At 37.3% G+C, this 14005-nt stretch overlaps 1 protein-coding gene across 3 annotated transcripts in view; it reads left to right on the top strand.

Moving 5' to 3' along the window:
- LOC107723432 (sodium/potassium-transporting ATPase subunit alpha-3-like) overlaps nt 1-14005 on the top strand; it is a 39985-nt gene that overhangs the window by 1315 nt on the left and 24665 nt on the right. Inside the window, exons 1-2 of one of the 3 annotated variants that reach the window (XM_016532035.1) lie at nt 12938-13254; nt 13345-13409. In XM_016532035.1, coding sequence (XP_016387521.1) covers nt 13404-13409 — 6 coding nt within the window. In that variant the 5' untranslated portion in view covers nt 12938-13254; nt 13345-13403. Of the gene's footprint in view, nt 1-2644; nt 2717-12937; nt 13255-13344; nt 13410-14005 lie in introns of those variants that run through there. The other 2 variants (XM_016532036.1, XM_016532034.1) reach the window with 2 other exon arrangements.

The following is a 14005-nucleotide window of genomic DNA, read 5'->3' as shown; positions in this document are numbered from 1 at the left end:
TGCAGGAATTTATGACAAAGAGTGGTCATTGTGTGCATGTGACAACAATATCACAAGTTCTCCACAAATCCTCTTGTACGGGAGAGTTGCAAGAAAAAAGCCACTCCTCAAGAAAGGCCACATGCAGTCACGACTGAGGTTTGCCAAAACGCACCTTGAAGATTGTGAGGCAGATGAGAGTAAAATTGAGTTATTTGGCCTCAACACCAAACGATATGTCTGGCGGAAATCCAATACAGCTCATCATCCAAATAACAGCATTCCTACAGTAAAGCATGTAGGTGGTAATATCCTGTAATGGGGAGTTTCTCTGCAGCAGGGACTGGAGCACTTGTCAGGATAGAAAGAAAACTGGATGGGGCAAAATACCGTCAAATTCTTGAGGAAAATCTGCTGCCCTCTGCCAGAAAGTTGTCAATGGGAAGAAGGTTTACCTTCCAACATGAAAATGAGCCAAAGCACAGCAAAACTGAGCACACAGTGGTTGAAAGAGAAAAGGGTGAATGTCCTTGCATGGCCTACACTGTAAAAAAAAATTCTGTAAAATTTACGATAAAAAAACGGCAGCTGTGGTTGCCGGAATTTTACCGTAAAAAATACGGTAGCAACGTTTTAGGTTTTACGGTTTTAACTTAAATTTACAGTTAAATACCGTATTTTCATTAACGGATATAATGTTAATATACCAACCTATTGAAGTACTGAAATCTGTTTTGCACCTTTGTAATACACTGATAACCACCAAATGCAGGTGGTGATGAGAAAGTCACACGATGAACCAAAGCCTATCACAAGCAGCTTTTAAATAATAACATATATAGAAGGTGCACAGTGTCATTCACACAAACACCAAACACCATCATGGTAACACACATGAAACTGAAATAATGCAATAAACATTCATTAACAACATTACGTATAACACACAACCCTAATATACAAAACTGATAAGAAAAAACTAAAAAGAAACATAGTTATTTCAACAAAAAAACATCAAATTTGAAATGTAACGCAGGGAATTCTGGGAATGTCAATTTACGGTTATTCACTGTAAATGATACGGTCTTTTTCACTTCCAAAAACGGTATACTACCGTAAAATTAGTGTAATACATGTAATGTCCAATACAGATTTTCACCGTATATAGTAGGGGAATTTACCGTTAACCATTTAACAGGTTTTTACTGTAGCATTTTTACAGTCTTTTACCGTTAAATTCACGGTCATTTTTTACAGCGTAGTCAGAGCCCAGACTTACACTCCATTGAATCTGTGGACTTGAAGACTGCAGTCCACAAACGGTCACCATCTAATTAAACTGAACTTGAGCAGTTCTGCAAAGAAGAGTGGGCCAATACTGCAAAGTCTAGATGTGCAAAGTTAGTAGAGACAGAGACAAATCCCAACAGACTAAAGGCTGTAATTAAAGCAAAAGGTGATTCAAAAAAATACTGACACAAGGGGGTGATCCTTTTTCCAACTCAGTGATTCTGTTTTTTTATTTTATTTATTTATTTATTTTTTCTGACACGTGGGTGTTATATCTTTCACTTGCATGTTATAAGTTGCACTGAGTAAGTACAGCTGGATAAAACAAAAACTGCGTCCGTCTTCATTTCAGGCTGTAAAGCAAAAAAAAAAGAAGTGATTATTTTGGAGGGAGGGGGATTCTTTTCTTAACCCCCTGTACTTGTATATAATTTTTAAGAGTTTATTTGAGAACAGCCAAAATTGTCATTATGAATTTGCAAAACACAACAGAAATACTGATTAAGAAAATTATTTTTTGCAGACATTTTGCCAAATGGGCTGTTGGGTGCATTGATGGCACATAGCAAATCATACCAAGTTAAATGGGACACCCTGCGATCCTGTGAACTTTTTATGGCAGTGTGTGGGTGAAGGTCACAAGACTGAGAGTACACCATTTGGGAACAAATCCACCATCTTTTTGATACCCAAACAATGCTACTAAATAAAGTTTCATAAATACTTATACAGAGTCTGCTCTCCGTTCACTGACACTTCTGTAAGTCAAATCACACCTATTCAAATTTTAAGTGTGTGATAAGTTGTAACAAAAACAGGCCTCGCTGTGCATGTGCATGTTAAACACAGCTCTGTTCCAAAACCAAGTTTCCTCACTGCTTTCTATGGCAGCAAGCTAACAGTAACGTAACCTCATAAGTGACTGATTTGGAACGTTCTACATAGGCAGCAACTATATGTGTCATATTAATAGCACTTTGCACCCAAGGCACACTTAATTCGCCTTACAATTAATTTAGACGACATGAGAGAAACTATGTGACAAGTGATTTGTATAGCAAATGATAATAAAGCGAATGATTCCACAGTATTTGACACACTTTACTACTTTTGAGACTACTTGTTTATTGCTAAGAGGATAATATTCCTGTCATGTGACTGCAGACCCCCTGTAGTGCTGTGTGTGTGTGTGATAAGTAATAGAAGCTGTGATTAGACAGATTGTTTAAGGTGCTTAGTGGACAGGATCTCTTATTCTCTGTATGTGGAGTAAAGTAGACTAGAGGCCTTCTGTCACCCAGAATCATTTACTGAACGTCTCTCTCTTTTTCTGACCTGCATCATCCATTGTTTTTGGTTCACCTCTGACACTGAGGCGGGCAGGTTCTTCTGGACTAGAGGAGGAGAAGACGGAAGAGGAGACGCAGGAGGACATCTGGACAGTATGGTGAGTGAGAGAGAAATGAGGGGATACTATATGGTGTGCAAACTAGAATTCAGTCACATGGAATATAGTGAGAACCATTCGATTTCATTGTCTGGAAAAGAGCAGCAGAAATATTCTGTCCAACATCTTATAATATATTAATATAATACAGGTGCATCTCAATAAATTAGAATGTCGTAGAATGTTGAGGCTCACGTGAAGGGTGTCAATGATTGTCTTCTGGACAAATGTCAGATCAGCCCCATGTCTTCCCCATGATTGTGTAGCCTAGTGAACCAAACTGAGAGACCATTTTGAAGGCTCAGGAAACCTTTGCAGGTGTTTTGAGTTGATTAGCTGATTGGCATGTCACCATATTCTAATTTGTTGAGATAGTGAATTGGTGGGTTTTTGTTAAATGTGAGCCAAAATCATCACAATTAAAAGAACCAAAGACTTAAACTACTTCAGTCTGTATGCATTGAATTTATTTAATACACGAGTTTCACAATTTGAGTTGAATTACTGAAATAAATGAACTTTTCCATGACATTCTGATTTATTGAGATGCACCTGTATATTATTAATTTAATTTATAATTCCCCTTAGCACAATGGCATATAGGACATTTGTGATATTGATTTTTGTGTGGTTGTCTTAAGACAGTGTAAGGTGGACATTGTCCAAGTGTAGAGGATTGGGTTTTGTCCACCTGCTCATGAGAATTCAGGCCCACATGGCTCATTGTTACTGGTGAGATAACCACATAATTAGTCAGCACTCATGAGATCACTCTGGATCTGCTTTTGTTCCCTCCCTCGTGCTTTCTGCTCTGCTGAAAAGAGCAGCGCTGCTGGTCACCAGCATATGTTGTGTTTTGGATGCCGGTGTGCTGATGTTCCCACCAGGATTCTTTAAGTCATTTATTAGGAGCTATATTACATTGTGGTTCTATTCACTTCATGATTCTGGTTTCTTTACTCTACTTTAAACAATTCTTTTAGTAATTCTTAGAGGAAGAAAGAATGGAAAATATCATGAAAACAATTCTTGCATTGCATTAAGTACACTCAGAAGTCAATTGTTGAATTAAAAGATCATTTGAAATTTCAGCAGAACATTACTCACAAATCAGAAAAAAAAAATCTTATACAATTCTTTAAAATAATTGTACATTTATTGTATGTTGCAACTTTGTTATCTCAGTTACCGGCAGCTGAACTTTAGAGTGCATTTTTGATCTGCTTAAATATGTCTTAAGTATGTCTTTATATAATTTCATAATTACTTGTATTGTCTATGAAACATAGTTAAAGTGTACTACTGTATATACTGACAATACTTCACAAGGGAGTAGTACATCACAAAAAGTGGTGGATGAATCACGCCCAAAAGACGATTGTTGATTGCTGATGAAAAAAGTTTCAGAACCGTTAACAGAGTCGAAAGTCATGAAACCCATTAGGTTACGTGGTTTGACAAAGCAAGATTTGATAGTTAAGCTAGTTTTATGACCATGCTTGTCGATTAGCTTGATCAGCTAAATTTTAATAGTGAAAAACAGGATGGCTATGCTGGGAAAAGGGCCAAAGCAGCACAAAATCAGCATTAATTATCCTGAACCAGTGTGGTCTAACATGGTCTTCACAACAGGGAAAATTATGCAGTAAATTATTAGACTCTCTGTCTTGGATGCTGGACGGATAAGTTTATGGTATGGGCTTTCCTTAGACATACGTTCACTAAAGGCAATTTGATTGGTTGATTCAGCATGTCATACTGCATTAAAAGCATCAATGTGTAAATCTCTTCTCACTTTATGAGCCTGGAACTTTGTATGTATGAATCAGAGTGTTAGTGTGTGTGTGAAGCATAAATAGCATGACTAACAGATGTGGAGGAGGGGCTGTGATGTCATGCTGCTATTTATAGACTACCTTACATCATGAATTTTCTGCTTGTGCATATTTCGGGGCATGGGGGCTATCAAAAAACAGGATTAAGTTGAGGGAAAAATCTACTCTCATCAAAATCATATACCGAAACGCTTTACACACACTTCTTCCCAGATAAAGAAGCCTATAGAGATTACACTATACACTAACATTGAATTGTAAGGTGCATATTAGTTCATATACAGCACGTGAGTACAATAAAACGCCCTAAGAGCAGGTGTGAAACACACATTCATGCTGCCCAATCTGGCAACCGAAATTATGCTGATTTGATATTTTGCACTTGCGTATGTGTGTCTGTATGCTTTTTTGTATGCGATACAGAGAGAGAAACAGAGGGAAAATTATGATGTGTCTAAAATCTAGCCACAGCACTTTTTCAAACTAATGGGGCAAAAGTGACATTATCTTCAGGGTGTGGTGTGTATCTGTACACCTTGTTCTTCAGAATAATAAGGAAAAAACTTAATCAAAAGCAATGATCGATGAGCTACTGAACAGTGTGTGTACACACATGTGCATTTGTTCTTTATCATAACAAAATTTGTTGTCAACACAGCAGTTTCAGATAGTGCTAAATGCTAGCCTAATGCTAAAAAAACCTGAGGACCCGCACCTGGAAAACTAGCATGGGGTATGCGTTTTCTACTCTTCTCCTTCTCCATTCAGCTGACTGAGATACAAAAAAGAACAAAGACTGCACCTCCTCCCCTACAGCTTTCAGAAAACTGAAGATAAATATAAGAAATTCCTTTTGACATTTGCATTAGAGAGACCGAGGCTAGTATCTCATTACTATAAGGTTTTGAGTCAAAAGCTAATTTGTGTGTTAGTTTAGAATCTAGTTCAAATCTAGTTCAAAGATTTTTTTCTTACTAAAAATGCATTTCTTACTAGCATACATTCAGGCAAGAGTCAACTGTATAACCATGGTAGATTTTAACTGAAAGACTGAGCTATGTTCTCAGGACAAAGGTGTTTTTCGTAAAAGGTTGGGGTAAGTTACAAAATTATAAAATTTATTCATAACAATATTTGTCGGCCCAAATAGTAGTTTAATATTTCATACAGTACCTTTTTTACATGTTTGCTGCTACATTCTTTTAAAAAATGTTTTAAATTTTGTTAAAGGCTGTTAGCTTTAGCAACTACCCCATATATTGTGACAACATGCCCTGCTTTGGGTCCCTTTAAGATCAACCTGCATCTTCGTTTATGTGCAATGATGGTGGATATTCAATGAGTTTTTGTAGCCAAGACTTTGTCTGCAGAAATTGTCACTCGCTTGTAAATTTCACAAATAATTAAGTAAATGGCAAGTGAGACATCTAATTAAATGTAAAAGAAAGAATGTATTCCAAAAATCTGTTTTATTATTCTTTTTTTTCAGTGCAGCCCCAGTGTTCTCTATACAGAAAAGTGCATGTTTGATTTCTGAACAGATCTTTTTATGACAGATTAATAGTTTAATAGCTGACTGACACATTAAGTGTGCCTGTGGATCAGAACTTATAAAGAATTTATTATTAGCTCAAAAGTCTCAAAAGGATTTGGAGTCACATTTTACACAAAGGTCTGACATAAAAGAAACATAGAGTGCTACGTTTAATCTGAACTTGATTGCTTGTTTTAAAACCCTTGGCCCGAAACCTCTCTCATCGCCCCATCCTCTCTTTTTTCCTCTCTTTCCCCCACTTTCATGTCTGTCCTCCTCTCCTTAATCCAGGTCTATTCCTATCTTGTCCTCTACTCCTTTCATGGAAGTCATTATGCAACGGGGACACATGGTGTGCGGTCACTTTAATCTGGAGGGGGATGACGTCTGTGTGTGTGTAGCAGAGACCTCTGTGCTCTTAATATGCTCTCTGTCCTCATTCTTCTCTGTATCTCACATTCATTATCTCTAATTCATTTCACATCTCTGTGAACTGACATGCAGCTTTGATTCCTGATGTACATGATGCTGTGACCTTCACTCCTCGCCTCACCCTTATACCCCGAAAGGTCATTTCCAAGGACACCCTACTCTTACTGTTTGGCCTTCTGATAGGCTATCTACCTCTTAAAGCAAAAGTGCCCCAGTAAGCATATGACTTTCTGAATCAAGCACTGTAACCTCACGCTCCCGCAGCATCACGACAGACTGCAGAGTCAGCAGTCATACCATCACAGCATCTGAGCTGTGCAATTACTTAAGATGTGCCCTGGTAAAAGAAGAAAAAAAAGCACATCGCTCCTGGGAGAGAATGTTCTGTTCTCTGTCAAGCAGCACAAACCCATGTTCATATGATTAATTGGCTCAGAATACAGCTGCTGCACTCAGATATACTCACACATTCTTCCTGTTATCAGTTTACATTAAGGAAACTTATTTGGGGACCTTCCCACCTCCTTTAGATGCACTGTTCGTCTCTCTGACAGAGTGTCACTATAGTTAGAGTTAGACTCAAATGTGATGGATTAGATTAAGTAACATTCCTAATCTAAACCTGTACTATGTGTGTGTGTGTGTGAGTGTGTGTGTATATATATATATATATATATATATATATATACTGTATATAGTTAAAGTGTACTACTGTATATACTGACAATACTTCACAAGGGAGTAGTACATCACAAAAAGTGGTGGATGAATCACGCCCAAAAGACGATTGTTGATTGCTGATGAAAAAAGTTTCAGAACCGTTAACAGAGTCGAAAGTCATGAAACCCATTAGGTTACGTGGTTTGACAAAGCAAGATTTGATAGTTAAGCTAGTTTTATGACCATGCTTGTCGATTAGCTTGATCAGCTAAATTTTAATAGTGAAAAACAGGATGGCTATGCTGGGAAAAGGGCCAAAGCAGCACAAAATCAGCATTAATTATCCTGAACCAGTGTGGTCTAACATGGTCTTCACAACAGGGAAAATTATGCAGTAAATTATTAGACTCTCTGTCTTGGATGCTGGACGGATAAGTTTATGGTATGGGCTTTCCTTAGACATACGTTCACTAAAGGCAATTTGATTGGTTGATTCAGCATGTCATACTGCATTAAAAGCATCAATGTGTAAATCTCTTCTCACTTTATGAGCCTGGAACTTTGTATGTATGAATCAGAGTGTTAGTGTGTGTGTGAAGCATAAATAGCATGACTAACAGATGTGGAGGAGGGGCTGTGATGTCATGCTGCTATTTATAGACTACCTTACATCATGAATTTTCTGCTTGTGCATATTTCGGGGCATGGGGGCTATCAAAAAACAGGATTAAGTTGAGGGAAAAATCTACTCTCATCAAAATCATATACCGAAACGCTTTACACACACTTCTTCCCAGATAAAGAAGCCTATAGAGATTACACTATACACTAACATTGAATTGTAAGGTGCATATTAGTTCATATACAGCACGTGAGTACAATAAAACGCCCTAAGAGCAGGTGTGAAACACACATTCATGCTGCCCAATCTGGCAACCGAAATTATGCTGATTTGATATTTTGCACTTGCGTATGTGTGTCTGTATGCTTTTTTGTATGCGATACAGAGAGAGAAACAGAGGGAAAATTATGATGTGTCTAAAATCTAGCCACAGCACTTTTTCAAACTAATGGGGCAAAAGTGACATTATCTTCAGGGTGTGGTGTGTATCTGTACACCTTGTTCTTCAGAATAATAAGGAAAAAACTTAATCAAAAGCAATGATCGATGAGCTACTGAACAGTGTGTGTACACACATGTGCATTTGTTCTTTATCATAACAAAATTTGTTGTCAACACAGCAGTTTCAGATAGTGCTAAATGCTAGCCTAATGCTAAAAAAACCTGAGGACCCGCACCTGGAAAACTAGCATGGGGTATGCGTTTTCTACTCTTCTCCTTCTCCATTCAGCTGACTGAGATACAAAAAAGAACAAAGACTGCACCTCCTCCCCTACAGCTTTCAGAAAACTGAAGATAAATATAAGAAATTCCTTTTGACATTTGCATTAGAGAGACCGAGGCTAGTATCTCATTACTATAAGGTTTTGAGTCAAAAGCTAATTTGTGTGTTAGTTTAGAATCTAGTTCAAATCTAGTTCAAAGATTTTTTTCTTACTAAAAATGCATTTCTTACTAGCATACATTCAGGCAAGAGTCAACTGTATAACCATGGTAGATTTTAACTGAAAGACTGAGCTATGTTCTCAGGACAAAGGTGTTTTTCGTAAAAGGTTGGGGTAAGTTACAAAATTATAAAATTTATTCATAACAATATTTGTCGGCCCAAATAGTAGTTTAATATTTCATACAGTACCTTTTTTACATGTTTGCTGCTACATTCTTTTAAAAAATGTTTTAAATTTTGTTAAAGGCTGTTAGCTTTAGCAACTACCCCATATATTGTGACAACATGCCCTGCTTTGGGTCCCTTTAAGATCAACCTGCATCTTCGTTTATGTGCAATGATGGTGGATATTCAATGAGTTTTTGTAGCCAAGACTTTGTCTGCAGAAATTGTCACTCGCTTGTAAATTTCACAAATAATTAAGTAAATGGCAAGTGAGACATCTAATTAAATGTAAAAGAAAGAATGTATTCCAAAAATCTGTTTTATTATTCTTTTTTTTCAGTGCAGCCCCAGTGTTCTCTATACAGAAAAGTGCATGTTTGATTTCTGAACAGATCTTTTTATGACAGATTAATAGTTTAATAGCTGACTGACACATTAAGTGTGCCTGTGGATCAGAACTTATAAAGAATTTATTATTAGCTCAAAAGTCTCAAAAGGATTTGGAGTCACATTTTACACAAAGGTCTGACATAAAAGAAACATAGAGTGCTACGTTTAATCTGAACTTGATTGCTTGTTTTAAAACCCTTGGCCCGAAACCTCTCTCATCGCCCCATCCTCTCTTTTTTCCTCTCTTTCCCCCACTTTCATGTCTGTCCTCCTCTCCTTAATCCAGGTCTATTCCTATCTTGTCCTCTACTCCTTTCATGGAAGTCATTATGCAACGGGGACACATGGTGTGCGGTCACTTTAATCTGGAGGGGGATGACGTCTGTGTGTGTGTAGCAGAGACCTCTGTGCTCTTAATATGCTCTCTGTCCTCATTCTTCTCTGTATCTCACATTCATTATCTCTAATTCATTTCACATCTCTGTGAACTGACATGCAGCTTTGATTCCTGATGTACATGATGCTGTGACCTTCACTCCTCGCCTCACCCTTATACCCCGAAAGGTCATTTCCAAGGACACCCTACTCTTACTGTTTGGCCTTCTGATAGGCTATCTACCTCTTAAAGCAAAAGTGCCCCAGTAAGCATATGACTTTCTGAATCAAGCACTGTAACCTCACGCTCCCGCAGCATCACGACAGACTGCAGAGTCAGCAGTCATACCATCACAGCATCTGAGCTGTGCAATTACTTAAGATGTGCCCTGGTAAAAGAAGAAAAAAAAGCACATCGCTCCTGGGAGAGAATGTTCTGTTCTCTGTCAAGCAGCACAAACCCATGTTCATATGATTAATTGGCTCAGAATACAGCTGCTGCACTCAGATATACTCACACATTCTTCCTGTTATCAGTTTACATTAAGGAAACTTATTTGGGGACCTTCCCACCTCCTTTAGATGCACTGTTCGTCTCTCTGACAGAGTGTCACTATAGTTAGAGTTAGACTCAAATGTGATGGATTAGATTAAGTAACATTCCTAATCTAAACCTGTACTATGTGTGTGTGTGTGTGAGTGTGTGTGTATATATATATATATATATATATATATATATACTGTATATATAAATTCCACTACCCAAATAATGTTTTATGCTAACAAAGGCTGCATTTATTTGATCAAAAACACAGTAAAAAGCGATCCTGTTAGGATGTTTTAATGTTTTAATATGATGTAAAGGCTGAATTTTCAGCATCATTCCTCCAGTCTTCAGTGTCACATGATCCTTCAGAAATCATTCTGATATGCTGCTTAGATTTTGAAGAAACAATATTATTCAACATTAATAATGTTGAGAACAGTTGTGCTGCTTAATATTTTTGGAAATTGTGATACATCTTTCCATCCTTACAAAGTGAAAAGAACAGCATTTATGTATGAAATAGAAATCTTTTGTAACCTTATAAATGTATTTACTGTCACTTTTGATCAATTTAATGCATCCTTACTGAATATAAGTGTGAATTTCTTAAAAGTTGTATAAATTTCATTTTAAAGTTATACATACAAATATACTTTATATAGCCTATGTAATATAATTTATATATACAGTACATATATAATTATAATTCATCATATTTTATAAGATTAATCTATTTATAAGATGTGCAGTATATAAAAAATAATATGTACCTATCAATTTATATATATATTATTTATTTAGTAATATATTAGATGTATACATTTACAGCTTGAACTTAATTTACTATTAGCATTTGCACTTGGGGTTTGATGCTAGATCACTTTAGAGATCTTGGAAATCTTAAAATTAAAAGCAGATTTGAGATTATGAGGGACTCAGTTCTCACGCTACTTCAGATGGTGATGTAACTGTCACAGATTAAAATGAGGGTTTCTTTGATTGTCTCCCTCTCTTCCTCGATCCCCCATTTTCTGAGTCAGCATTATGACTAAGAGGTAAGGTCACCTGACTGCAGTTGCTGTGGAGATTTTTCCCCCTTCTACTTCTCTCTGCAGTGAGGGTGGGGGGATGCTGCCAAAGGTTAAAGAAGGATAGAGCATTCATGGTGTCAGCCATTTTGTGTTTTTTTTAATTCTGAAAAAACTTTATCAGTAATATGCCACAGACAATGCTGCCTCCATTACCTTTAAGGGGCATTAACTGTGCCACACAGTTGATTAAACTATAAACTCTGCATCAAATGTTGCCAAAAGCTATTTAGTTAACCTTTTCTGTTTTTATATGTTTACTGACAAGTAACTGAACACCCAAAATGGAATTATTGTAATGCGATTGTAATATCTAGTATGTCTTACTACACTGGAAGTCTATGTCATGCACATAGATGGTGGGTCTGACTAACACGAAAGTCAAGCAGCCAGCAAGATGCTTTTGAGGATCTGTAATTATTGGCAGCTTGGTGTCTGGAGTGCGAGGTGTTTCCTGTATCCAGATCCTATAGCCTAGCTGTGATTAAAAACTGTCAGTCTACATGGCCTGACATTTATGCATATGTTTTCTTTAACATAATGAAATGTGTCCTTTATAAGAGACATAAATAAGTACTTAAAGGGCATCTGTGTTATTTTAAGGTGACAGCATGTGTTTGCTTTGTAAGCTTGACCTTTCCAGGGTCACTGAGTGTAAGGTCACATTTTGATTAATTCTCTCCATCTTCCTCTCTTTCTATTGAACTTGTGTGCAGTCATCTGTTCTGTTTCAATGTACTGTAAATCAGTATGAAGCTATTCTTGCAGTTAACATGTTCATCATACTGTACTCAGTATTCTGGCTCCTGCTAATACATTGCAATAGAGAAACTGTATTTGTTCAGATTTACAAAGGTAAATGAAGTTAACTAAAGTGTTCGGTATAGGAGAGTGAAGGAAAGAGAAGAATAGATGGTAATATAGAGTAATGTACAGAATGAAGTATGTATAAATGTGTAATGTATAGCCTATGTAAAAATGAAGCTTAGCAAGATATATTTGCCATTGGTGAAGCATTAGTCATTCTTGTTTATATAAGCTACAAAATTATTTCATTATTCCAGAGTGAAATAAAAAAGAGATACAATACATACATGCACCACAAATAATGAAGAGACCAAAACTGGTGATCTTTATTATAATCTTAGATTATAATAAAAAATGGCTAAGATGTTACAGTGTTCCAAGTATGAAAGGACAGTTTTCAACATATTGAACATAGTGTGCTTAAGGCCTACTGCAGTGTCGGCTAGAACTGCAGATGTGTTCTCATTCTCTGACAAATTTAATACACATAATAAATACACAGAAACAACAATAAACCAAACACGTTTACAATACATTAATCATGCAATCACACCGATTACGATTTAGCTTATTCTTAGTCCATTTTATCAAAAAAATAGATTTTCTCATAGCACACGATGATGCTGTGCGACTGTCACCTTTGGAATTCTGCAGTGCCGCAGGAGGAGCTTTAGCCGCTTCCGATTGGTGACTTGTACCTGATGCCTGCGCGTTGATTGGACAGATGATACGTCGATATTAAAGCGTGTGTGCGTCTATTGGCTGAGAGCGTAAATGTGGGCGTTTCTCGTGAGGTACTCGTTTATGAGATCGGTCAGATGGAAGCGCATCTCTCACATCCACCGGCGTTTCTTTCCAGGCGGAGTTGTGCGGCAGCTGTCGGTGCCGCGGAGGGACACCAGAACATAAAAAGGTGGCAGTGCGGCTTCTTAGTTTTGTCGGCTTTATCACAACTACTAAGAGCAGTGCACGAGACCGGCATCCCTGCGAAATGCACTGTCTCGCCGTCGAATTTCATTTGACCATTTAGTTTGTTTAATCTTTACCAAGTTCTCAGGTTAATTAACTTAATGTTGCAACGAATAACTTATTTTATATCTAGACGTGAACGTACGCGCATTAGATCCCTCAGCCGAGGTAAACCGCTGAATCAGTTTTTAAACCAGGTATAATTGTTCGTCTTTCTTAAGATCCTTTTTGATGACTGACATTCTCTCTTCGTGAAAGGTTGTCACTCTCTCCATCACTCTCATATTGCCTGAAGAGAACGGACTGACTGCGCAATCATGGGGGTAAGACCGACACCTCTCATTTACTGCATCATAGCAAATAGAAAACGATTAAAACAATGTTTGAAATGAATTTAAACTTTATTGAGCAAACTTTAAATGCTGCAAAATGCAGCGTCATGTCCTATGCTGTCAGACATAAAGTGACAGAATGACATTGACTTGTATGCGGATTTCGAGACTGCGACAAACTGATGGGACAGGACGTTCTGGAAACACACGTTACAAATTATACGTTATAAATCTGACATTGTTATTATAGGCTATGAATGGTCAGCAGCAAATGCAAAGGAACTGCTTTTTCAAACTTTTAGACGCTGTCGTCATAGTCAGCGGAGACGCAGATGACGTTACAGCTGTTATCTTAATTGAAAGCTTGTCTGTGTTGTGTGATTGGTAATATCTAGACGGTTATTTTAGTAACCTTCACGTGCCGGTTTAATCGGGTTATGCTGGAGACTTTCTAAAGGGCAGCGCTGCGTAATGCTGTTTTTGCCTGATGAATGTGTGAGGTCTGTTTCTACTCAGAATGTTTATGCTCAGAAGTTGTTTGTCAACTTGTTGTTACATGTTTTAGAACTGTTTCTCCCCCCCCACCC

This window comes from Sinocyclocheilus rhinocerous, unplaced genomic scaffold, assembly GCF_001515625.1.
Source record: "Sinocyclocheilus rhinocerous isolate Xijiao unplaced genomic scaffold, SAMN03320098_v1.1 scaffold241, whole genome shotgun sequence".
Taxonomy (NCBI): domain Eukaryota; kingdom Metazoa; phylum Chordata; class Actinopteri; order Cypriniformes; family Cyprinidae; genus Sinocyclocheilus; species Sinocyclocheilus rhinocerous.
This window is presented reverse-complemented; position numbering and strand designations above follow the sequence as displayed.